Raw genomic sequence first — 23,823 nt, 5'->3', positions numbered from 1 at the left:
GTATAGTTCATTTATCAGCTGATTTCAGGACATCAATGTTTTGTATGTAAAAAAAAAAAAATAGATATATATAGAGAACTTTCCGGTATCTTTAACTCTCGGTCTCCACGACAATGTCAAGCAGACATGCGCAGAAGAAAAATAAAACCTTGATTAAAGAAATGCAAATTAAACTTCGATAAGATAGAGGGGGTATACCGATTTTTTTCCACAAGAGAAACAACAGAAGAAAAAACAACAGAGCGAGGGAGAGAGTGATGAGATGTAAATGGAAAACCCAAAAGTAAAAAAAAAAAAAAAAAAAAAAAAGGTGTCGAAAACGATGGAGCAGGATTTGTTGTGGGCAATCCATTAAAAAATGTAATAGTAGAGTTTGTCGAACAAGAACCACTCGGGAAATCTTTAGGCGGCTTCTCACGTTGCCTCAAAAACTGGGACAGCAGCGGCATCAATCATCTCTTCCTCAATCGAGTCTTCGTACGCCAGCAGGGCCCAAACCCTCCAATGAAGAACACCAAGATGCGCCAGGCGGACGGCCATGTCGTCGATGCCAGCTTCCTCGCGGGGATCGCGGGGGGCCCTCTCGCCAAACAAGCCATTGTTGCGATCGCGCAATGATTCGCTGGGACGGTTGGCTCCCATGATGCGACCGCCAGTGGCGACAGAGAAGAGCGAGACAGCAGACATGTGCTTGAACTCGTTGACCCGCTTGGCCAGCTCGGCGAGCAATCGTTGCTGGAACTGCGCTTCAACCTCCTGGAAGAGTTCCTCCTCGATATTTGTCACGGCATTCCGGATCTGGTCCTCGAATCCGGGAAGGGATGGTGGCGCATTGACGTAGCGCAAGATCTGGAGGGCAACCGAGTCGGCAAGACCTCTCCACTTCTCTCTGGAGGTGTTGGCGGGGGGTGCCGTGTGAAGAAGCGCAAGAAGCGAGTTGTACAGGTCAAGAGCCTTGGTCCGGGACCCGGCAAAGTCCATGCTTGGTTGAGCGCACAACTCGCCCGAGTTGCGAGGCGACGAGAAGGTAGATCCCCGGTCGCTAAAGACAAAACTCGAAGGCCGAGAAGACACAAAGACGAACTCGCCCGATGACCGATTGCTCAGAGCCCCTTCCTCGCGGACATATGATGGTACCCTGGTGGACAGATGAGTGATCTTGGAAAGACGGTCCAAGTCCTCGAACTTGCGCATGCAAATCTCCAAGCAGATGCTGTCGTACATGTCGGAGCGTAGCTTGAGAAGGCGGTCTTCATCAAAGACAAATGTGCAAGGCGTGGTCTCTGACCGGGTGGTAGGAAGGACGAGTCGGGAAAGAGCATCGAAAAAGACGGACATGTTGCCAAAGGCTTGCGCATGAGGCATGGGCGAGTGCTGATATATCCGTTCGGCGTTGCTCTGAGCAGCCTTGTACCATTCCCTGGCCGGTAATACGCTGAGCTTTCTGGACTGGATCTTCTTCATAAAGAAGCGCTGCTCAAAGTGCACAGTGTCCTCGATCAACACCGGACGCAGGCATCGTATCTGGTGGTTGGCAACATCCAACTTCATGGCCTCCAAGACACTCAGCAAACTCCTCATACCCTTTACAAGCTCGGCTGGATCGTTGTTGCGGTTCCCGTTGCTGAGCTCCTGGTACATCTCATCCACCCATTCGTCGCGCATCGGAGCACAGTGCAGCTTCAAAACAGCCGATAGCCACGATGCTAGGGCCTCGAGATCGGCAACGCCACGGTTGAACTGCTGCATCAGGAGATCCACATTCAGCCCTTCGTTCAGGAGTTCCCGCTCCCGCTGCGGTACCAATGTCTCGATGATGTCCCGAACCGCAGTGAGGAGTGCCGGGAGGCACCATTTCCCATCAGCATACCTGCTCATGAAGGTTTCCCGGTCCATCACAAACAGAATCAGCTGGTCCAGCAGCGCATTCCAAAACTGATTGGCCTTCTCCTGTTTTCTCCTCCCTTTTTCACCGTCCAAGTTGGGGCGGAAATGGAGCTCGGGATCATAGTTGATATCATGCCTGAGCTTGGGATTGTGTATTATCTTGGTGACATCGAGTTCGCTTAACGTGCTCTTGGTTACTGGTGGCTCGAGCGGGCGCGCGGGTTGTGGTGAGGAGCGACGGGTGGGTGGCGGTCTCCGGTTGGGGCCTTCGGTTAGATATTCGGCATTGACCTTCTCGTTGGAGTTGGTTGAGCAGGAGGACGGGTTTCTAGACAGTCCAGGCGAAGGACGACCGACTACTGGTGTGGCAAGTGACCCATTGGCGTTGATATCCTGTGTCCCACGGGGCAGATCCTGAGCAGGAGGGACTTCCCTCAGTGATGGCTGGACTTCAGGCTCTGCTGGCGGCGCACGGGTTTCCGAGGGGGCGTCTGGCATGGGCTCCTCGCCCGTGGCCGAATCGTTTCTCCTATGGGTAGGCATGTGGCTTTCGAGTCCTCCTCCGGCACGTTGTTCGCCCATTTTCCAACTGTTGACAGCCACGACCTTATGTATCTGTGGGCTGGGTGAATTTGTCGTAAAATTCCGATCAGATCAAGCCCCGTTTCTAGGAGCAATGACAACGTGGGGCAGAGGCCGCAGCTTTTATATATCTATTAACTTGGGAGCGGGTCAGCATGAATCCAACGGCGTCGACGCAATCAAGTGGGAAAAGAAATGGGGAAAAGGTGCAGGGAGCGTGGAGAGCAGGCAAACAAAGCAGTGGGCAACACAGTCTCCATGGAAGACGAGGTCTCGTGAGATCGGGAGCGTGCATGAAGCAATGTAGCCACGGCCGCGCTGTTGGTCGGAACAGGAGAGGACCCTCGACGGAGCACTGTAGCAGCGGGATACGGTTGTGTACAGGTCCAAGTCCTTGATTGTACGAAGGTGAAGCGGAACCAAAAGGGGGAAGGGAAAAGTGTCGGCTAACCTGCAAGTTTCCTAGTTTCTCAAGTGGTCTTCCTGGACAGCGATGGGAGAAGCCGATTCGACCTCGTCGTGATCCAGGGGTTGTTCTCTCTTCCTTTCTCTATATTCCTTGCACTCGGTTCTAATTCCACACGCAAGCTTGCGCTCTATGAATTTACTATGTCGTGGTGTCGCAGCACAGCACAGCACAGCCAGTGGGCCACACAGGAGGAGGTGAGTGTGAGGCGGTGGCGGTTGTTGGTGTTGGGTCAGACTGCTTTGCTGGGCGGTGTCGGAGTTGTATCAGTTTCGGGGATTCTCAGTGCTGCAACAGCATGCACCACGACAATGAAATGTCTGTCTATATGTGCCAGTGGTGTAGCTGGTGGGGTGAATGGCGAGCGGCCGGAAGAGGCAGACAAGTGGAGGGGGGAAGACGACGGAAGAAGTAATAAATATAATGAGAAGAAGGAGCGAGAGAGGAAACAAACGGGTGAGTGAGATGGGGCCGTGGGAGCAGCGGCCGTGATATTAATGAGATTAGTACACGAGAGAGGGAAAAGCGAGAGAAAGCGAGCCAAAGTGAGTGTGACAGCGCGTCCTTTTTGTTGGAGGGATGGCAAAAAAAAAGAAAAGATCACAAAAAAATAAGGGAGAGGGAGAAACAGTGAGTGAAAGAGTGACACGAAGATGGAGCATGGAGCGAGCGAGTGGATGGATGGATTGCGGAAAGACGAGAAATGGAGGAACTTGAGCCCACACACCATACCGCCCACTCCCACTGTCCCAAAACAGAGGGTGCCGCAACGGAGTATCCAGGCGTGCTAGCTGCATCCTGGCATTCAAAGCACATTTTGGTGTGATAATCACACGCCCCCCCTGGTTCCTTGGCGTTGACTCTCTGGTCTGTGCCTTCCCGGCCGAGGAGGAGGCGGATGGTATTTCCCATGGGCAGCAGCGGGCAGCAGTGGGCATCGGCAGCAGGCACCGCCCTCGATGGCTTGCGACCTGCGATGCTTCATCATGAAGAGTCAGTCACAGTCGGAACATGTGTCGTCAGGCCCAGCAATGAGCGACATGCCAGCCTCAAGGTTACCACCAGCCTCCAACCTCGGGAGCCGGATCTGAATTTTTTTTAAGGCGTGGTCGTCGAGATCTGCAACGATGGGGCCGGCGATAACGAGGCAAGCAAAAACGGAACCTACGGAACCCATTTCACAACCTCCCGCTCGTTGAAGTCGGTTTTCTGGAACATCTCCAAGGTTTGGTTCTGCTTCTTTCCAACGGTCACTGGGCCGAGCCTCACGATTCATTCCTTCCATCTTCTTGGGTTCTGCCCTACGTCCATTGACCTTCAACCCCGCCGTTGGCCCGTGTTTTCTTGTAAGTGATTATCATTATCGCCGGTGGATTACGAACCAAGGATGGGACATTCTGCCGTACCCTCTGTGCTGACCAGAGGTTGAAGTCACGGGCACCGAAATCGCATGTTCCGGTGTTATCAACCTGTCACCTTGGACGGTATGGTAGGTATGTAAGGTCAGTGCCCCATCCTCCAAGCATTTTTGGAACAAAAGGGGCCGTCGGCCATCATCAATCCTGCCATCCGCTGCCCATCACCCGTCACACATCACACAGGGCAGCACACACACTCTCTCACACACAGCCCTTGGGCGGGCCGCAATTGGCGCCGGTCTCGAATTAATCCTCCCCAGAATCAATGCAGCTTCATAAACATGGCGCCAGCCCTTTGGGCGCTCTATCTATCATCATAGCTCCCGCCACGACCCTGCTCGCCCATCCCATACTACAAGGAGCCAAGCTATGGGATTAGCATCGTCCACGACAATCGGAGGCTTTTTCGGAGCGAAGCGGTCCACTAGATGGCCAACTTGCAGCTCTTGTGGGTGGTGGTAACATAAGCCTGGCGCCAACTGTGGACGGCCCAGCACAGACGAACATGACACCAGCCTCGCTGCCGGGTGAGGTTGGTACGCCGGGCCTGGCGCTGATATCTTTACTTTTTTTCTTATACCGTGCGGAAATAACCATGGAACGCTGCAGTCATACTTTTAACCATTGAATAATAAGACCGGAACATGGAATGATCTGGATTTTCCATTACGAAGCATTCCATCCCCGGAGCCAAGGGGTTATGGCTCGATCAAAGAGAGATCGACAGTCTTTTTTTTTTTTTTTGGCCTTTCGAGCGATTCAACCTACGATGACCATCCCTTGGCTTGGACGATGCCCGTTCTTTTTGGTCAATCTCGTATTGCATGTGCCGTTCGGTATGCCCGTGGACAACGACATAATAAAAGGGCGAGACATGCTGTGGTTCTGGAAAGACGAGCCATCAGATCTCGCAGAAGCTTGGAAGCCTTTTGGGGGCGTCAACATGGACAGGCAAGAAAATTTCTGCCATCTGCATCCTCCTGCGTCTTGCTTGCTTTCGTTCTGCAGGAGGTGGGCGGCGAAAGCATCTCGATATGCAGCCAGACAACCAGACTGACTCATCTTTGGATACCCCCGAGAAAAAGAAAGGAAGAGACTAGAAATGGGACCGGACCGTACCACACGCGGTTTCCGAGGATCACACGTGATGCTTTCCCTCCATATCCATTTACAAAAGCAGGGCAGTTCCACGATGAATTCCAAAAGCAGATGTTGATGTGCTGACTCCCTGCTGATGGGTCAGCACACACAGGTCAGGGCATCTGAGACACCGCCTTCTCCATCGAGCATGGTGTCGCATCCCCAATAACCACCACCAAGCGACCCGCCCGACTGGATCATCCCGCGCTGCTTTCCAGCCACACTTCAACTCAAAGGGCCCCAGCATCTTCGACATCAGATCAAACCTGGCAGTGCTTTCTTTTCTTGGTGCGATGTGTGTATTTCCGCGAATGGGACGGACAATGCCCGCTTGGAATTCCCCTTTGCTGCATTAGTTTGGCTGCTTCTTGCATTAGCAGCTGTCAGCTCAAATGAATCTTTTCCACTGCTTAGACCAGACCAGACCTACAGAGCACTCGATATTATCCAGCAATCGATATCAGCCGCAGAGCTGAAATCTCGAACCGCTTTGGGGCACACCTTCGGGGACCTCTGAAGGTGAAGAAGAAACGACATCCACCAAGAAGAAGACCCCTTTCACCATCCTCCTTACACCTCCTGGCTGCCATTCGATGGACATGATGATCTGTCTCTCTTTCTTGTCCGCGATGGGCCCCGATAAGTAGGTTGTTACTGTTGCCTCGCTTGTGGCCTCTTCCAGAGACTGGAGGGCTGGTCATCTGGTGGTCGGTCGGTCGTGGTCTGATGATGAAGGTCAAATTCTCACATTGCACACGCCCCTTCCCCCCCCCCCCCCCCCCTGGTCTCGATACCACAGCGCCGGGATAGCCCAGCTTCGGGCTTCGAGATTGCCAGATGTGGGCGGATCCCCCTAAATATCCCAGAACCACGGCCTCATGGCGAACCCGCAGTTTGGCAAATCTTCCCAAGCCTTGACGAGGCCGGTTCTGCCGATTTCATCATTCGGCGGACCGGTCTTGGGTTATGGATGGAGAGATTGGGAGTCCGGGGTTGTTCTCCAGGGGGGGCCTACCTGCATGTTCAAATTACCCATTTGGCCATGCAGAACCTCATCAGAACGGCGCCAGCTGCGATCGTCAGTAGCCAGATGGCCAAGGCCCACCACCGCCATCGTCGTCCACGCGCGGACACGGGTCACGGGATTGTCTGGTGATAAGAAGAGAATGCAACCTTTTTTGGCCACCACCGGCAACGATCCACGATCTGCTTTCTCACCAAAAAAGCACGCTGCGCAACAACTCAGCTCGCGATGCAACTCCAGCGCAGCTCGGCATGAAACTAAACAGACGGCCTCTGACGCGATAAGCTGAGGCCCAGGCTCGACCAGTGGTGAGTGGCGGCAACGCTCGGTCGTTCATCACCGGCCAGCGACATTGTCACTACACAGACACTAAAAAGCAACAACAAGAACAAATCACTATACTTGATGCTTGCTGCACCTAGCTCTCTGGTGCCACCACACTTTGATGCGGGCTGCCTTTTTGGAGCCAGACCTTTTTGCCCTAATGTGTAAAGTTGCGTCTTTCCTGACCGTCGGTGGACATTCTTGTTACCAGTCACACACCCCAAGGGCTTTCCTGCGGATGCGACGATGCGAAGTGCGTTGTCAGAAAGATGGAGCCTGAAGCAAGGCAAAACAGGAATTTGATCAAACAAGACGTTGTTGTCTTGGTGTCAACTCTCTTCTGGCCAGACGTTGTTGGAGATCGACCACGAGTCATAGCCATCCGAATAGCAATGATAGCTAACGCTTTTTTTTTTCGAGGCGGCTGAAAGATTTGATAGGACCGGATGGCTTTTTACTACAAGTGATAATAAGCCCAACAATGCGGCCCGAGGTAGATCTGCTTCTGGATTTGTTCGATCAATTACACCCCCCGCCATCGAAGATATGCCTTCTGTCTACCTAAGACACCACCGTGGGTGTGTCTGATCACAGAAATGATCGAGCGGGGTTGGGGCCAAACGTCTAGACAAGTCCAATCACCTACCCATCCGGTGGAACTTGGATGTTCTAGAGACAAGAATTGGAGAGAAAAAAAAGTACATACCAATTCTGATACCAAAGGAAACCAGACCTCGAATCCAACACAAGACATTGCAATACAACTTCACACAAAGCCAAGCCGGCAACTGTTATGCCATTCATTCAGCTTTTACTGGAAACACTTGTTTTCTGCTTACGCACAGATTTTTGCTTCAGGCTTTTACCATGTTTTTTTTTGGTCAAGTTTGAGGCGAGCTTGTTGGGTTCAACCTGTCCATGTGAGGTGAAGTGTTCGGCGAGGGTCAAAACTCACCCCCCTTCTCCCCACCCCCGGGCCGATCCACCACCACTCACCCCCCACCCATCCGCACACACACACCTCGGACCCTTTTAGCCCTAATCTTTGCATCTGGGGTTCTCTTTCTCAAACCGCCTCATTGGGATCAGTGCACGGCTGCGGAACAGTTCAACCATGCACAAATATATGATAACCATGGAGAGGCACAAATATTCATGACCTTACCATTCTCATTGCTTTTTCTGCCCTCGAATTTATGGACCCCGCATGACTATCCCCGGCCCCGCAATCCGGACATGCCGCCGGGGGCGGAGTCGGGGGGGTCGGTGGACACCGCAACGGCACCGACACGTTTTTTCTTTCTTTTCGTTGTTCCCATGTCAGACCAAGGTCAGACGCGCCGGGAGATCATCCGCGCAGAACTACAAGGTTTCATGTTAGGGAAGGTAGTTATGCAACCGAACTGTGAACCGTATGTGGAAAAGGATTACCTAGTGTAATACATGGGGTGTGGAAGTTGAAACGAGACAACACCACTACTTACGTCTCTTCACCTTTGGTAGACCTGAATGCTGGGGCGACAACTACAGGTATTCTCGTTTAGAGAACCAGACAAATTCTTGACGCGGGATAGGTAGGTAACTTGTTTTGGCATTGCCTGGGGCGTTTCTGAGTGGGACGTGTTGCTTTTCCTTGTTCCTGCGATGCATATAGCCGTTGCGTCTGCTCAGAGTTGAGCTTGCAGCCAAGGTAGTTGGTTGTATCTATCTTTCGGGAGACGGCAGTTTAGCAGTCGATATCTCTGAATAGCCCCGGGGGTTTATCAAAGCTGACTAGGTACCTTACCAGAGCGGGGAAGGAGGGGGTGATCAAGATGGGTGCTCGCATGAGGAAGTTGATATCGAGCTCAAAGTTCCCTTACTCTGGTAAAAGTGATCGAGATGGGTACTTGCAGGGTGGCTACGACATGGCTCTGGGGGTGAGGGGGGGGTTCCTATGTTCACGGGCTACCGCTGTGTTGGTAGCGACTGTTTGTGCGCGGACTACATGATCGAGGGTTGCGGGTTGAATGATGACATCTGCTAGGTGAAAGGGTGGTGACTTACTGGTGAGGAGCAAACTACTACGCAAGCTGCATTGCGTTGCTGCTGGTAGGCAGGACGGGACGGAGAGAGGGGTGAAGACGCTGCGAGGATCTTTGGGTGAAGAGAAAGGTCATATCAAAATGATGGTGTAGAGGCCTGGATGTGATGAGATTTTCCAAGGCTGAGGCCAAATGTCGAGGCCACCCAAGCCAGATAGATGGTGGTAGGAGATGCTAACCACCAGCACCACGAGCTCAATCACATGCAGAAATGAGTCCTGAATTTTGCAGTTCAGAAACAATTTTATGCAGTTTGCTCAATTCCCAGTCTTCAGCCCCCAATGTTTGCCATGATACTTCGAACCGAGCACACCTCCCAACCTGGTACCGAGTTCTCGCAAGACTGTTCACTATCAACCCGTGGACCTACTATCCCGACCACCCGTCACATCACCACGGCCCAAGTCACAACTTCGGACTCGTCCCTCGACCCAATCATCAGGCCGATTTCAAGTTTTCATCTGGAAAAAATCCCCAAACCCCATGGCCGCAAACTCGGTCTCCTACCCGTGTTTCCTTCGAGAATCTCAACGGGCCATATTCCTGGCCGCCACTTTGTGGGAGAATTCTCCGGATGGAGCCCGAGAAGGTGGCCAAGCGGCCGACGGGCATTGACCGCTCTGTCTAACAAGATAATTTTTGTCCCTGCACAGGAAACAAACAACATATGTGGCTTTTTGCTTTGAGAAGCTCGGAAAGGCCAGCAAAACGGATTGGCGATCGTTGGTCTGGGGAAGATGGTGGAGAGGCCTCGCTTATGTACACTCCCCTCCATTTCTATCATATGAGTGTAGATGGCCGGTGTTGGTGAGGCCCATCTCATTTTCCTATCTGACATTGTCGTTATGTCCTGTCCAGTTCCAGAAGGCCACCTAAGACGCATACCGTTGAAGGAAGCCAACCCACAACTATCGTGAAGAAACAAGAAACAAATATCCTAGAGCCGGCATAAACGTGAAAGAGTCTGGGAATTGGTTGTTGAGAAATGTTAAATTAGTTTTCTCTTTTGATGATCTTGTCCTCATCATCATGCCTGCGCAAGGCAAACAACCGGTCTCCCCACCGCATATCCACCACTGTCTCATTACTGCTTGGTGTAAGTGTTGTGTAAGAAGAAACCAAAACCCAACGCCGTGAAATCGCCAAACCAAAGGCAATTATTATATACCTAAACCACCAATCTGTTTTCCTCCCATCAAAGCTAGTTTAAGAGCTGAGGAAGATGGAGCCCTGTTCCTCATTAGCACACGCCATAACTGTAAAAGAGCACGATTTTGACTCACAGCCATGAAGAGACACCACAAACTCATGTACGGGCTCAGTCTCTCACCGATCCTGGCTGACTTCCAAAAGACACCCATAAGGCCGGTCTTGTTTCTGTCGAGGATGGCGGGGAAGATTTGGTGGACGTGGGCGCATGTGCTTTGTCGTGAGTTAGTATGAGCATCCTATAGGACGGTGAAAGTGAGGGGTGAAAGTACCAGATTAGGAGGAGGATTACAAGGAGGAGTGACTGGAGGTTGAAAAGGGCGGACTGTTCACCATCATTAGCTTTTACTCTTATGTCGCAACAAGACATGGAATGAAATATACCATTTTGTCGGTTTTATTCTTATCGATTGTCTTCAGATTTTTATGGTTTGATACAGTATTGGGGTGATTTGGTGTTGCGAGATGGTATGTGTGAAGTACGCTGTGAGTTGCCTGCCAGAAATAAAGATGTCATCACCTCTGAATTGAAGCCAAAGTGACCCCCGTGTCGTGTCCTGACAAGCTCAGGCCACCTGTCTAGACCCACTTTTAAACAGGGCGAAGGTGGAGCCCCTGGCAGGGATGTGCGGCTGGAAGTTCTGGAACCGTTCGTTTGGGAGCTCCACACGACGACTTTTTGCGGGGACCTTGATGGACGATGCTTCCTTCTTCCATCATCATCAACAGCTGTAACTTTTGACGAAGCTGTTCAGATTACTCCATCGCTGATATCGACCGCCCGAAGAGGATAAACTTGTCAATGATTGTCGACAAAGATTCTGAACCAAAAGACAATCGCGCGTTCGAAATCCATCCATCAACAACGTCACAAGCTCACAACACAAACGCGAACTACAACTCATTCTAACCTTCCCAATAATCACCACCCACCCACCCATTCTCGCAAGCCGCGGCCAACTCCCCCCCCCCCTTCCAACAACCCCAAAATGGAACCCCGCGCCCGCGCCGGCAAAAATGTCGGCAAGATGAACTTTGGCCACAACGAGCTCGCCCAGCTCCTCTACTCCCACGGCGACGCCCGCCTCCCCCTCAACGAGACGGTCCGCCTCCTCGACGAGGTCCTCACCGACTTCATCCAGGGCGTCTCTTTCGAGGCCACCCGCGCCGCCCACCACGCCGGCCGCCAAAAGGTCAAGTTTGAAGACTTTGAGTTCGCCATGCGCCGCAACCCGAGGTTCATGGGCAAGATCCAGGAGGTGTTTGAGAAGAAGAAGGAGATTGAGGCCGCGAGGAAGAATTTCAATATCGAGGATCAGTGGATGAAGGATGCCGAGAGGGAGGAGAAGGAGAAGGCCGATCGGGAGAAGGAGAAGGCTGGTGGGGAAGGGGGGGAGAAGGCCAAGGGGAAGAGGGGACGGCCGCGGAAGGATAGGGGGGCAAGTGCGGGGAGTGGGAGCCAGAGTCAGAGTCAGAGTGTCCAGCCGGAGGGGTCGGGGTCGCAGTCGCAGAGTCAGCAGGTGGATAGGATGGATATTGGGGAGGAGGACTTGGAGGATGGGTTGGATGATGATTTGGAGGGGGATGCTGATGTTGTTAGTGCCATCAGGCGGAGATAGGTTTTGAAGATGTGGGATTTGCTGTTCTTTTTTCTTTCTTTTTTTCACGGGAAGGAAGATATATCATAGCGATGGAGTTTTGGGTATTGTTTTACGGCATGATCAACAGAATAATACTGGACAATGGCGTTTTAGCTGCGTATGTACACGAGCCGTCAGAGGACCTTGATATGAATGGGATTATAAGAGAGCATATGATTCAAGTGTGTTCAGATGTCATTAGATGTCTATTAAGCTGCGTTCAAAGCCTGCGAACATGCCACCCCCATTGTATCTATTGGATTATCCAGGCTCATCTGTACGCCTATTCCCTCCATTCCTCCCCCTTGGACATCTTCTTCTTCTTCTCCCCGTTCTCCTCGTTCACCACACCATCGCCGTCCTTGGAAGCCACCACAATCTTAAAATCCCCCCTCCCCCACGTCTGGAACCTGCTCAGCGGCATCCCATCCAGCAACCCACTCGTCCGCTCCCACGGAACGCCAAAAAGCCCCGAGTTGATCTTGCACATCCTGACTTGGGGAATAAAAGGGCAGTCCTCCTGGTTGAACTTGACGTCGTTGAGCTTGGACAAGAAATTGAGCATGGCTGACTCGGTGTGCTTGAGGATCTCATCCGGGGGGTCCCGCTTGGCGCCGACGTTCTTGCTGGTGAAGAGACAGGCGACGTAGTGGATGTCTTTTTCGTGGGGGGACCGGCGCTGGGGGTTGGATTCACTTTTGGAACCATCGTCGTCGTTCTGCCTGGCCCAGTTGAATCTCTGTTCTTGGGGGTGTATGGAGCGTTTTGGGACTTGGATCCAGTTGGTGGTTTCTTCTTCTGGGGGTTCTTTGCTGGCGTTGCTTGTTTTGCCATCGGTGTCTTGTACCCCGGCGTTGCCAACCTCATTCTCGTCAACTTCAGCTCTATCTTCGTCTTTGACCTCAGGGGCATCTTTGGCTTCGTCGTCACCCTCCACACTACCAGCTTCGACCTCATCATCCCGAACATGCGAATATTTGTCGGACTGAGGGGCAATGAGAAGAGCCGTCCCGACGAGCTCATCCGGGGTAAACTCTTGACAATGCTTCCTGTAAATCTCAAAGGCAGCTGGGTAAGACTTCTTGAAAGCGAGAGCAATACCGCCTCCCCACTTGCCAATCGTATTACAGGCGTGAATGAGGACACTGTTGGGCGGGGCATCAAACAAATCACCCTGCTCGTAGGTGAGGACAATTTTTCTAGTCTTTGGTTCAGAGCGAGTTTTTCCAGGAAGTGAGTGAACTGTCGAGGTACTTGATGCCCTGGTTCGGGTGTAGTGCTGTTTCTTCTCGTTAGACTGATGAAAGCCTCCTCCTGTGTTGACCTTTTGACGTTGAGGTTGGGGTGGTGGTTTGGTGTCTCTCACTTCCCAGTTTTGTTCCTCTTGGGAGAATAAGTTGAGGTCTGCCAATGAGGGCTTGTCCTCCCAGGATGATTCGGCCAGGGATGGTGCCATTGTGGTCGACTGGGGCTCAGTGGCAGAGTCCAGGATAGGACCTTGGGTCTTTTGCCGCTTCAATCGGGCTGGTGGACCATAAAAATCGGTGATGCGATGGTTCACTGATTTAGAGGAGGCACCAACGATGGCACCAATGCGTCTCTTGGAGGCCATGATTGTGCGTGTGGAGGTCGGTTTTATATGAAGATAGATGAGTCGTGAGGAGGTGCTTGGAGTTTGCCATGGCGTTGCCTTCCAAGAATGATACAACAGCAGTTTTGCCAAACAAAAATGACAGGTGATGCAGACAATCGACGCGTCTATAAATGAGAGTTCTTGCTGATTGTGTAACCATTGTCTATCTGGGATCTGGGATCTGGGAAAGCACGAGCCAAGCCTGTCAATGAATTCCTTTGCCGATCACTCCTTTCATTTCTTCATTTCTTCAACACCGACACTGCAACTCTCAGCCAGCCAATACAATAAACTCTCCGACGAGAGACCTGCCTAGCGAAGAGGCTTCCAAAGATAATCTGATGCTCTTCAGAGACGGTCGAAGTGGCTGTGGATACTTCGTACTGTCGATGGACCTTGAAGCCAAAATTCGAGTGGATAAGCACTCATATGACGCCGACCCCCACATACCTACCCCTCCTAACCAAACACCTTCTGTCCTTGGGTTTAGCACCGTTCGAATGACGCAGAGATGAAGCACGCAAAAACCGACGTTCAATGTCACCCGCCGCGATATCGGGCGGGTAGAGCCATAGTATGGTCGACCCCTGGCATCCGACGAACGGTTCCCGTATCCGATGGCTGTCACTGCCTGCCAGCCTGGATCACAGCATGGCGTCTGTTTGTGTTGACCATTCACAGTCGCAATTCCGTCGCCCAAGCAGTCAGTCAGGCTTAAGGTGTGCCTAGCACTCCGCCCGGTCCGGGGATAACAGCCCCCGGGCATGCTATTCTCTCCGCTTTTGAGGTGCTTAGGTAGGTTTGGCTTTTTCTCGTTGAACCATAAACTTCTTTTCCTCTTTCTACATCTTGTTAACGGGCAAGATGAGTAATCCTCTTGTGGTTTTTGTCCAAATACACTTATATTTTCCGCAATTATGTCCCGTTATCTTAACGTACCTAGCAAGCAGTCTGAGCAGAGCGATGATGACGATGTCATTGACAACCTTCCTATGGAGGTGGTGGCTACTGGCAAGGTTAGGACTTCATCGCCATACTTGACAACAAACATACAAGGTCTTCGATCACGGTCTGTCAGTCCAAACCCGCAACGAGGAGCCTTATCGTCCTCACCTTCACGCCGTGCTCCAGCTCCAGCCTCGCCAAGGTCCCCTACCCTTTCTCGAGAGAAGCAAAAGCAAAGTGCCTTCTCGAGGTCATGTCTTGCATTCTGGGAGAAGAATAAGGGACCGATATTGGTGGTCTTTGCACAGTTGTTTGGTGCTCTCATGAACGTTTCGGCAAGGCTACTCGAGTTGGAAGGAGATGGAATGCACCCTCTCCAGATTCTCTTTGTGCGGATGAGTGTCACCTCGATACTCTCTTGCATATACATGTACTGGAAGAACATCCCCGATTTTCCCATGGGTCCCAGGAATATCAGACCTCTGTTGCTTCTTAGAGGGTTCAGCGGATTCGTATGTGGAGATTATCCCCTTTAACTCCGAGCTCTGATACTAACAAGCCCGCAGTTTGGTATCTACGGCATGTGGTATTCCATGATGTACCTTCCCCTGGCCGAGGCAACAGTCATCACCTTCCTCGCCCCCTGTGTAGCAGGCTACATATGCCACCTGCTGCTCAAGGACCCGTTCACTCGCAAAGAACAGATCGCCTCGTTCATAGCCCTCGGAGGAGTTGTCCTCATCGCCAAACCCACTTCGCTCTTCTCGTCTTCCACTGATTCACCTCCGCCATTGTCAGGGGAAGGTTCTCACCATCCACCTGGAGACAATGCAACACCTACCCAACGTCTTTTCGCCATCTTGGTTGCCTTACTCGGCGTCCTTGGAGCAGCGGGGGCATACAGTACCATCCGCTGGATAGGCAAACGGACTCACCCGCTAATCACGGTCAACTATTTCTCTGTTTTTAGTACCATCGTCAGCACCACCGCTTTACTTGTCTGCCCACTGCTGGATATCGGACAGCCAGCCATCAGATTTGGGTTTCCGTCGTCAGGTTATCAGTGGTTTCTGTTGGGAAGCTTGGGTATATGCGGCTTCGGTTTGCAGTTTCTGTTGACGGCAGGGCTCGCAGGAGAAAAGAGCAACAGGGCGACGGCAATGGTGTACACTCACATGCTGTTTGCTGCTGGGTTTGACAGGTGGGTGTTTGGACACACAATGGGGCTGTGGAGTGTGATGGGGTGTGCCTTGATCTTGGGAGGGGCAATGTGGGCGGCTCTGGGCAAGAAGAAGGTGGAAGGGGCGGGGTCCAAGGAGCAGGATGTGGAAGGGGGCGGTGCCAATAGTAGAGAAGAAGGGGTGCCGATGTTGAATGGAGAGGACACAAGCTCTGGGGACGAGGAGGGATCTATGGAAATGGATAGGCTGAGAAGTAGATGAGAGATGGATATGAAAGTGGCGGCATAGGTCAGGACTAAAAGGGGGTAGTGGTACTGATGCGGGAACCCTAACCCTAAAACACTCACTGGTAAGTGTCATAAGAGACACGGCAAATAGACAAGTCAACACTTGGAATCATGGTGTCGAATATGTTGAATAACTTCAAAGTAACCACTATATGCACTCATCTAATAGTAATTCCACCACAGAGTCGCCGACTCTGCTGATGCTTTGCTCAACTTTCAGTCATTTATTTATACGCCAGTGCACAGACCACCTGGTTTGGCTTTTGGTTGGCAGTGATCAATCGCGTTTCCTGGAAATTTGAGAGCTTCCAGAGCTCGCGTCCGCCTTTCTCTCCCAAGTTCACAGCCTTTCCACCGCCATCAAACAGACGCCTTTTGAAACGAACAACTTCGAATTGGCGACATCTGATACAAATCATATCTTCGAAAGACAAAGACACAAACACCAGCATCGAATATGGTTCAAATCAGCGAAGTCCGCGGCAACAGCCGCGACCATCGCACAGCGGCGCACACCCACATCAAGGGCCTAGGTCTCAACTCGGCGGGTATCGCTGAGAAGCAGGCTGCTGGCTTTGTTGGACAAAACTCGGCGCGCGAGGTACTTTATCTCTGTTTCCGACTTGATGTTTCAAGCAATGGGCATTAATCAAGACATACATACAGGCATGCGGCGTTGTCGTCGACCTCATTCGAGCGCACAAGATGGCCGGCCGTGGCGTCCTCCTCGCCGGCGGTCCAGGCACAGGCAAGACAGCCCTCGCCCTCGCCATCAGCCAAGAGCTCGGCACCAAGATTCCCTTTTGCCCCATCACCGGCAGCGAAATCTACTCGACCGAAGTGAAGAAGACCGAAGTCTTGATGGAGAACTTTCGGCGGGCAATCGGGCTCAAGGTCCGCGAGACCAAGGATGTGTACGAGGGCGAGGTCACAGAACTCACACCAGAAGAGGCGGAAAACCCCTTGGGCGGATACGGCAAGACTATTAGTACTCTGCTCATCGGGCTCAAGAGCGCGCGAGGACAAAAAAAGTTGAGACTGGACCCCAGCATCTACGAGGCTATTCAGAAGGAGAGAGTTACTGTGGGTGATGTGATTTACATCGAGACGAATACCGGTGCGTGCAAGAGGGTGGGGAGGTCGGATGCGTATGCGACTGAATTCGATCTGGAGGCGGAGGAGTATGTGCCCATCCCCAAGGGTGAGGTACACAAGAAGAAGGAGATCGTGCAGGACGTGAGCCTGCACGATTTGGATGTGGCCAACGCTAGACCGCAGGGGGGCCAGGACATTATGAGCATGATGGGCCAGCTGATGAAGCCAAAGATGACGGAGATTACGGATAAGCTGAGGGGCGAGATCAACAAGGTGGTGAGCAAGTATATCAACCAGGGTGTGGCGGAGCTGGTGCCGGGTGTGCTGTTCATAGATGAGGTAGGGTTTCTCTCGGGAAAAGGAACTACTGGCAGGATTTGGCTGACCTTTCTCACAGGCGCACATGCTCGATGTTGAGTGCTTTACCTACCTTAACAAAGCGTTGGAGTCCCCTATTTCTCCAATTGTGGTCCTGGCTTCGAACCGGGGTGTCACCACCATTCGTGGGGCTGACGACCTGGTAGCTGCCCATGGTATCCCCCCTGACTTTTTGTCTCGCCTCCTCATCATTCCCACCCATCCGTATGAGCCCGAGGAGATCAAGAGAATCGTACGGATTCGGTCAACCACCGAGGGCGTGCAGCTCACAGACGCCGCTGTCGACAAGATTGCGGAGCATGGTGTGCGTATCAGTCTTCGTTACTGCCTCCAACTATTGGCTCCAGCCAGGTATGTTGTCTCGGGTGTTTGCTGTTGGTCCAGAAAACTAACAAAGGTGATGTGACAGTATTCTTGCTCGGGTCAATGGCCGCTCTCAGATTGATGTTCAGGATGTTGCAGAGTGCGAGGACTTGTTCCTTGATGCCAGACGTAGCGCCCAGGTGCTGGCCAGCGAGTCGGGCCGGGGTTTCATTTCATAAGCTGGGTTCTCAGCACACATCGAAGTTCTATATCGTCGGTCTCGGAGCGGTGGGGTGATTCAGGGGTAGCGGCCAAGCAAGCTTAGAGCACGGCGGATAGGTACTGGTCACATCTCTGATTTTAGCACGTATGATAGATGAGGATACCGGTTTGGTTGGGAAAACTGCGTTGCAGGTCGGAGTTGGCGCGTAATCACTTTTTTTCTGCTTTTGTTATGATATCTGTTTGGGAGGAAGGGAACATTTGCGACGGGAGCTGGCTGGCGGGACTGCGCTTGAGAAAGACAGGATGATATAAACAGCAACCCAACGACAACAACTACTATCATATTTTTTCTTTCTTTCTTTATGACCGTCTTCCCCACACTCTGGCCAACAATCGGGACCCCTCTTGGGCTGGAATTTGAAGCGAACAAGAGGATGTCAGAAGAGGGGCCAGACCTGTTTCGGTTCACCATGGTCTTTGTCCAGCGTGCTCATTCCTCAACGGCATGCTCCCACATTCCTTGTGCCTTTGGCATTGTCATGGCAGAGAGAGGCTGGATCAAGACGATTTCTGGCCTGAAATGGGCCACTGCGAACGGAATGTCTGCAAACGCGGGGACAAAGAAAAAGTCTGGTGCAGCCAACGTTGGAGCTGCGGCGCATACTGGCTCCCGAGACATCGACAACCACAACCACAACCACAGCTACGCGACTCTGGACTGCCCACTCTTTTCCATCTGTTGTCACTAGGCCGATCACGCTGTCGTTCGTAATAATGTCATTTTAGACTAGCACCCACCGTCAGCCACGGAGCAATACTCTCTGGGGCACCCAATGATACGGTCATCCATTATCTGTCTCTTTCTCCCGTTGTTGGCCATCTGGAGAGGGGTCTCTGGCATTGTCTGGGGACGGTGAAATTAACGGGGAAGACAGATCACAAAGGATACAATCCCGACATATACTCCTATTGATTGGTCGTTTTTTTTTCCCATTCTCTCCTGGCGGGAAGTCACTCAGACAGATAACACTTGCAGAGACGGAGAGAGGCCTTTGCCTCCTCTTGACACCGCTCATACGCAGACGCACGGCAACTGGCCAACCACAACGGAACCTCTTGGGTGTAGATGGAGTTTCCTTGTTTGCAGTTTCTTTCTGGTCCGGATTCTTTTACGACACCATCTCCTGTCCTCATTCCAAGACATACATACAGAGAGACAGGCAGGCCAGTCATACACCTCGTCAGACCCGGCCCTGCCCTGTCCTGTCCAGCCCAGCCCAGCTCACCTCAGGCTTCGTCTCCCAGGTGGAGGTGGAGAGACAGGTCAAACGCCATATCCAGGAGTAGGGGTGCCCGGTGAGGAGAGAGAGGAGAGGTGGGAGATTGTGCGTCCCGATAGACTGGATCAATCTGCGGACTAGTCTTTCTGGTTGTAGGCCCCTCCACTCCCTACCAGTCTTCCCCTCTAATCCGTTTGTTGTCTTACTCAACACAAAGCTTTTTCTGGTCTTTTCCTTCTTTGCCTCTTTTTTTCTCAGAGAGCTCGAGACGCTAATCAGCCCGATGGGAAAAGGGGGAGGAAAAATGACAGAAGTAATACCTTCGTCCTCACAGCAGCAGCGGCAGCCACCAGGTTCACAGCAGCAGCAGCAACCACATCAGCAGCAACAGACTGGCCCTTTAACCCGCTCAGCCATGTCTGCTGCGAGGTTGGCAGGAGGGGGAAGCACACCGTCCACATCTTCGTCCATAAGAACGGCCGTCGGAGGCGGAGAGTCAGCATCAATACCGGCTGCAAGGGCCACATCGACAAGACAAGACACTCACATTGTGACCTCAGCTCCTCTTTTACCCTCTGGCCCTGCCCATTCTACTCGTGGCTCTTCTTCTTTTTCTTCCTCTTCGCACGGGCATATTTTTCAGCTCGGCAGCGGGCCAATAACTAGAAAGCGAGCGGCGTCCATTAACACGGAGGAAGCCAACAACCGTTCACGGATCGAGAGCTTGACCCTTCAGACACCTACAAGCAATCCTAGTTCTTTTCACGGTGACCGTGTTCTAGAGGACAACGGTTCTGGGCAGGATCTTGTCTGTCTTTGCGCACCTCCACCGAAGATTCCAAGACCAAGAAACGGTATGTTTTCTTTTTTTTTGTGCCTTTGCTGTAAGTTGATCGCTGATTTCGGGCTGTGGTTAGCTTTTATACTCTATCGCCAAGCCCATCAAGCGACGATTGTTCAACAAAATCCTGGTCTCGCCAACCCGGATATTTCCAAGATCATTGGCGAGAACTGGAAGGCTGAGCCAGAAGAGTCCAAAAACAGGTGGAAAGAGCTGGCAGAGGCGGAAAAGCTGCGGCATCAGACACAGTTTCCAGGCTATCGATACCAGCCGAGAAGAGGAAATAAGAGTGGTGCTCCATCAGGTAGAACAACTGCGCCAGGACAAGATCCACACAAGTGTCCAAACTGTGGAGGAAGATACATTGCCACTCCGAGAACACCATCTACGCCATTCATGACTCCCACGGCGGCGAAACAGCCCCCTTTTCCAGGCGGAGGAGGCCATCCACCACCTCCGGGCTACCCTCGCCACCAGCAACCTCCACCAACGCCTGCTTCGGCAAGAGGAGCCGCTCGACCTCAATGGGGACCACAAGGAAGTGGTGCCAGCCTGTACGATATTCGTGAACACTACGAAGATCCTTATTCTCCATCGGAAGCCAAGCGTAGGAAGTACAATGCAGCAGGAAGCTACCAAAACTACCATTCCCTACCTTCACCCCCTCCTCCACTACCTCATTCATACCCCGGGCCTCCCAGGGGGTCTGTGTCTCGAGCTTCGATGAGCATGAGCAGTTCGCCCACACCGGGTTACGGGCCTCCGCAACTGCCGGGTCCATCTTCCATGCTTGCTCGTGTCAGCCCAGGACCGAGCCCACTGTCAGGAGGTAGCATCACGGGGAGTATGGCTCCTCCACCCGTTCCCAGAGCCCCAAGTTTGTCGTTGTCCGTGTCATCTCCGTACGGCCCTCCTTCACACCAATACCCGCCACCGCCACCACAGCATCAAACATACCTACACCAATCCCAACAACAACGCACTGGCTCATTGTCGTCTGTTCTCTCCGGCGGTGCTTCCCAACCTCCGACTGGTGGTGAGTTTGACGAGTCCCTCCGCCTGCCTCCCCTCCATCTGTCGACTTCAACGAGTAATCCTTCTACTTCTCGAATTCCAACCTCCCCAGACAATGAGTCTGAAATTGGAAGTGCCTACCCTTCCAGCACCAAAACCGCATTCTCTTCTTCCCACCCACCTTCTGCCTTTTCTGGTCCCCAAAGCAACCCCCGTCAAGACTCCAAGGAGGAGGAAGCCGCCCGACGCAGCGTGGAAGCGATGGTAATGTCCATTTCCTACATCAACAAGCTCCGAGTTCTGGAACGAATTTCTCCTCCTTTGGGTTCGGATCCCCAGGGAACTCGGAAGAAGAGGCGAGGCCCTATAATTGCTGTGGAAGGGGTTGATCTGTCTTTGATGAAGCTTGTAGGCGGTGTCATCGAGCGTGCCCTGCGCCAGGAAAGAGGCGAGAACTGGGATATCAGGACATGGAACGCCGCCGATGACGAATCGTCCGACGACGGGACAACAAAAGAGCGAACCGGTAGCTTCTCCGGCAGGGAAAGCAACGCCAGCAGCTCCAAGGTCGTCCTCGGCTCCAGAGCCGGCAGCACGACGCCGGTTCCGTTCCGCCAACCATCCGACTCTAGCCCGTTCGAGACGTACCTCCGCACCATCACAAAGTGGCACGCCAAATCGAACGAGATTGTCTCGTTTGTCACTTCCCCGCAGGGCTCCTCCCCGTCGGCGAGCCACCCCTCGTTGGATACCGAGTCGATGACGCCCACCCCTCGACACCGGCATCCACTGCCTGGTCATGCGTCATCCTCAAAGGTGCCCATCGCGCTTCTTCCTAGCGGGTTTAGCTTGACGCTGTCGGATAAGTTTGCTTGTCAGACACCCATTAGTGATTCATATGCGCCGGTGGATCACTGGCAGTGGATGGCTACGCTTTGGAGGGGCGTTGCTGGGGCGGATTTGGTGGTTTATGTCAAGGGGATTTATCAGCAGCAGCAGCAGCAGTCGTCGAATTTGTCGCCGAAGGAGCAGCAGCAACAGGGGGGAGGTGTGGAGATCAAGGCTGGGGGGTTGATTGCGGTCAAGATTCCTGTTTTGATGTCTCAGGAGGGGGGGAGCAGTAGTCAGGGGGAGCAGCAGCAGGTTGTGGTTGATGAGAAGATTGAGAGGAGGCTTGGCTTTGAGGTTGTGGAGTGGGTTAGGGGAGGGAGTTGGCTGGGCCAAGGAGGGCAGCAGCAGCAGGGGGAGGCGATGGAGTTTTAGGGTCGGTTCAGTTTAGGATAGATTGGATTGAATGTTAGAAAAGTTAGAGGTGACGGTTGAGGCTGGTAGACCTGTCCTGGGGTGAGAGTAGGGAATAAACCTATCATAATAGTGTCTATTGTCTATATGTTGTGCCTGAGGCCTGGCCTTTGATACTCAAAGTCACAAGGGAGCTTGGGCCAGCGAAGTGAGCTAAGCAGTAGATTGTTTTTGTTCCAAAGCTGCGACTCTCTACAATTCCTTTCTCTCTCTCCCTTCGCTCTAAAAGTTGCTCGAAAGGTCGCCTAAAAATTACTTTATCTTGCTTGAACCTTCACACCAATCAAGCAAACACGAACAATACAATTGACGGCCTCTGGCTCCCCGGCTTCAAGCTCACCCTCCTGTGGGCAATATCCCCCTCAGACCCGTCTCGGGTCCCCAATAATAGAAACAACAAAGGCAAGACCAATAAGAAGAAGAACGAACAGAAAGAAGAGAAGTCTCGCAAATTCAGCGCCGGCCGGGCCCCTACCCCAAACCCGCTGGCCGCATTCATCTCTACCGGGGATCGAGACATCCAGGATATGCTCAATCAAGCCTCCTGTGTTACTGCGGGCCCGCCTACCTTTCTATAGACGGGTTGCTACGTTTCCACACGCTTCTTTTTTCGCTCGTAGGCGATGCTGATTTGTTTGTAGACGGTGCTGGTTTCGTTTTCAAGCAGTATCAGTCTTCTTTCCAGGCGACCGCTGGCTTGGACATGGGAAGCACCTACTTCCTATAACAACTTGATACAGATGATGGTTAACGGGCATGTTCAAAACTGAAATGAGTCAGAACAGAGACCCATCACACCCATTTCTTCAGCCCAAGCTGCGGCGGCCACTGCTGTAGCGGCAGGGCCCGGTGCTGACCCGGCCCATAGCCGCCATCTGTGTTGACTGAGACGGTCAGAGATTGGTAAAACCCGGGTGGTTGAGGAAGAGTATGCCCTTGTGAAGGGTACTGAACTGCAGGGGGAAGGAAGACAGCTTTACCAAGACATCTGTAGGTCTTTGGCTCCATGAGTATCGCCATCATCACTTTTCAGTGGTTAACCAAGGCTTTCGGCTCGCTTCACCGATAACCAAAACTAAAACGAAGACCAGGCTTCGGACAGCTCCGGCGCCGAGCCGGATAGCAGTGGTGCCTCTGCTCCGGCTCCTCTAGAGATGAGCATTGCAGAATTGGCAGGAGAGTTCCTGACCAACATGACAAGAACGTCTGAGATGCAAACTGCCACGAATCATATATCGATCAGACAACACGAAGAATTGACGGCTTTGGTGGTACAGACTGGAAACAAGACCCACGTGCGGTTCGATAGAGCGGAAGAGGCCAACAAGGGCAGACTCCAACAGGTAACTTCACTTCACTGTCATGGCAGCATGAGTACGGGAATTGACAATTGGAAAATTGTAGCCTATCAACTTTTTATAAGGCTCATCTGTTGGAGGAGAGAGCAAAGGGAATGAGGCGAACACATGGGCCGTGTGAAATTTCTGAAGTTGTCTAGTGTGAGATCCAACGGTGGAAGTCTCAGGAATATTGTAATAGGTAGAATGACAGTGGGCGAGTAGGGG

The 23,823-nt window shown here is 52.4% G+C and overlaps 7 protein-coding genes across 7 annotated transcripts; 4 read left to right on the top strand and 3 right to left on the bottom strand.

Moving 5' to 3' along the window:
- Positions 1-414: 414 nt before the first annotated feature.
- Positions 415-2,469, bottom strand: PODANS_6_4170 (uncharacterized protein; the record flags this gene model as incomplete). The annotated part of the gene is made up of 1 exon (XM_001909878.1): positions 415-2,469. The coding sequence occupies one exon, from the start codon at positions 2,467-2,469 to the stop codon at positions 415-417; it is 2,055 nt and encodes a 684-aa protein (XP_001909913.1).
- A 7,662-nt stretch (positions 2,470-10,131) lies between these two features.
- On the bottom strand, positions 10,132-10,521 carry PODANS_6_4160 (uncharacterized protein; the record flags this gene model as incomplete). Its single annotated transcript, XM_001909877.1, has 4 exons — positions 10,132-10,155; positions 10,209-10,347; positions 10,407-10,459; positions 10,519-10,521. The coding sequence occupies 4 exons, from the start codon at positions 10,519-10,521 to the stop codon at positions 10,132-10,134; spliced, it is 219 nt and encodes a 72-aa protein (XP_001909912.1).
- Positions 10,522-11,123: 602 nt separating this feature from the next.
- Positions 11,124-11,753, top strand: PODANS_6_4150 (uncharacterized protein; the record flags this gene model as incomplete). Its single annotated transcript, XM_001909876.1, has 1 exon — positions 11,124-11,753. The coding sequence occupies one exon, from the start codon at positions 11,124-11,126 to the stop codon at positions 11,751-11,753; it is 630 nt and encodes a 209-aa protein (XP_001909911.1).
- Positions 11,754-12,057: 304 nt separating this feature from the next.
- PODANS_6_4140 (uncharacterized protein) lies at positions 12,058-13,386 on the bottom strand (the record flags this gene model as incomplete). The annotated part of the gene is made up of 1 exon (XM_001909875.1): positions 12,058-13,386. The coding sequence occupies one exon, from the start codon at positions 13,384-13,386 to the stop codon at positions 12,058-12,060; it is 1,329 nt and encodes a 442-aa protein (XP_001909910.1).
- A 938-nt stretch (positions 13,387-14,324) lies between these two features.
- On the top strand, positions 14,325-15,794 carry PODANS_6_4130 (uncharacterized protein; the record flags this gene model as incomplete). The annotated part of the gene is made up of 2 exons (XM_001909874.1): positions 14,325-14,864; positions 14,919-15,794. 2 exons carry the CDS (start codon positions 14,325-14,327, stop codon positions 15,792-15,794), a joined length of 1,416 nt encoding a protein of 471 aa, XP_001909909.1.
- A 483-nt stretch (positions 15,795-16,277) lies between these two features.
- On the top strand, positions 16,278-17,835 carry PODANS_6_4120 (uncharacterized protein; the record flags this gene model as incomplete). The annotated part of the gene is made up of 4 exons (XM_001909873.1): positions 16,278-16,421; positions 16,487-17,254; positions 17,313-17,644; positions 17,703-17,835. 4 exons carry the CDS (start codon positions 16,278-16,280, stop codon positions 17,833-17,835), a joined length of 1,377 nt encoding a protein of 458 aa, XP_001909908.1.
- Positions 17,836-19,384: 1,549 nt separating this feature from the next.
- Positions 19,385-22,219, top strand: PODANS_6_4110 (uncharacterized protein; the record flags this gene model as incomplete). The annotated part of the gene is made up of 1 exon (XM_001909872.1): positions 19,385-22,219. The coding sequence occupies one exon, from the start codon at positions 19,385-19,387 to the stop codon at positions 22,217-22,219; it is 2,835 nt and encodes a 944-aa protein (XP_001909907.1).
- Positions 22,220-23,823: the final 1,604 nt, after the last annotated feature.

Source organism: Podospora anserina, chromosome 6 (assembly GCF_000226545.1).
Source record: "Podospora anserina S mat+ genomic DNA chromosome 6, supercontig 2".
Taxonomy (NCBI): Eukaryota; Fungi; Ascomycota; class Sordariomycetes; order Sordariales; family Podosporaceae; genus Podospora; species Podospora anserina.
The sequence above is the reverse complement of the archived record's forward strand: the minus strand, read 5'-3'. Positions and strand labels throughout refer to the sequence as shown.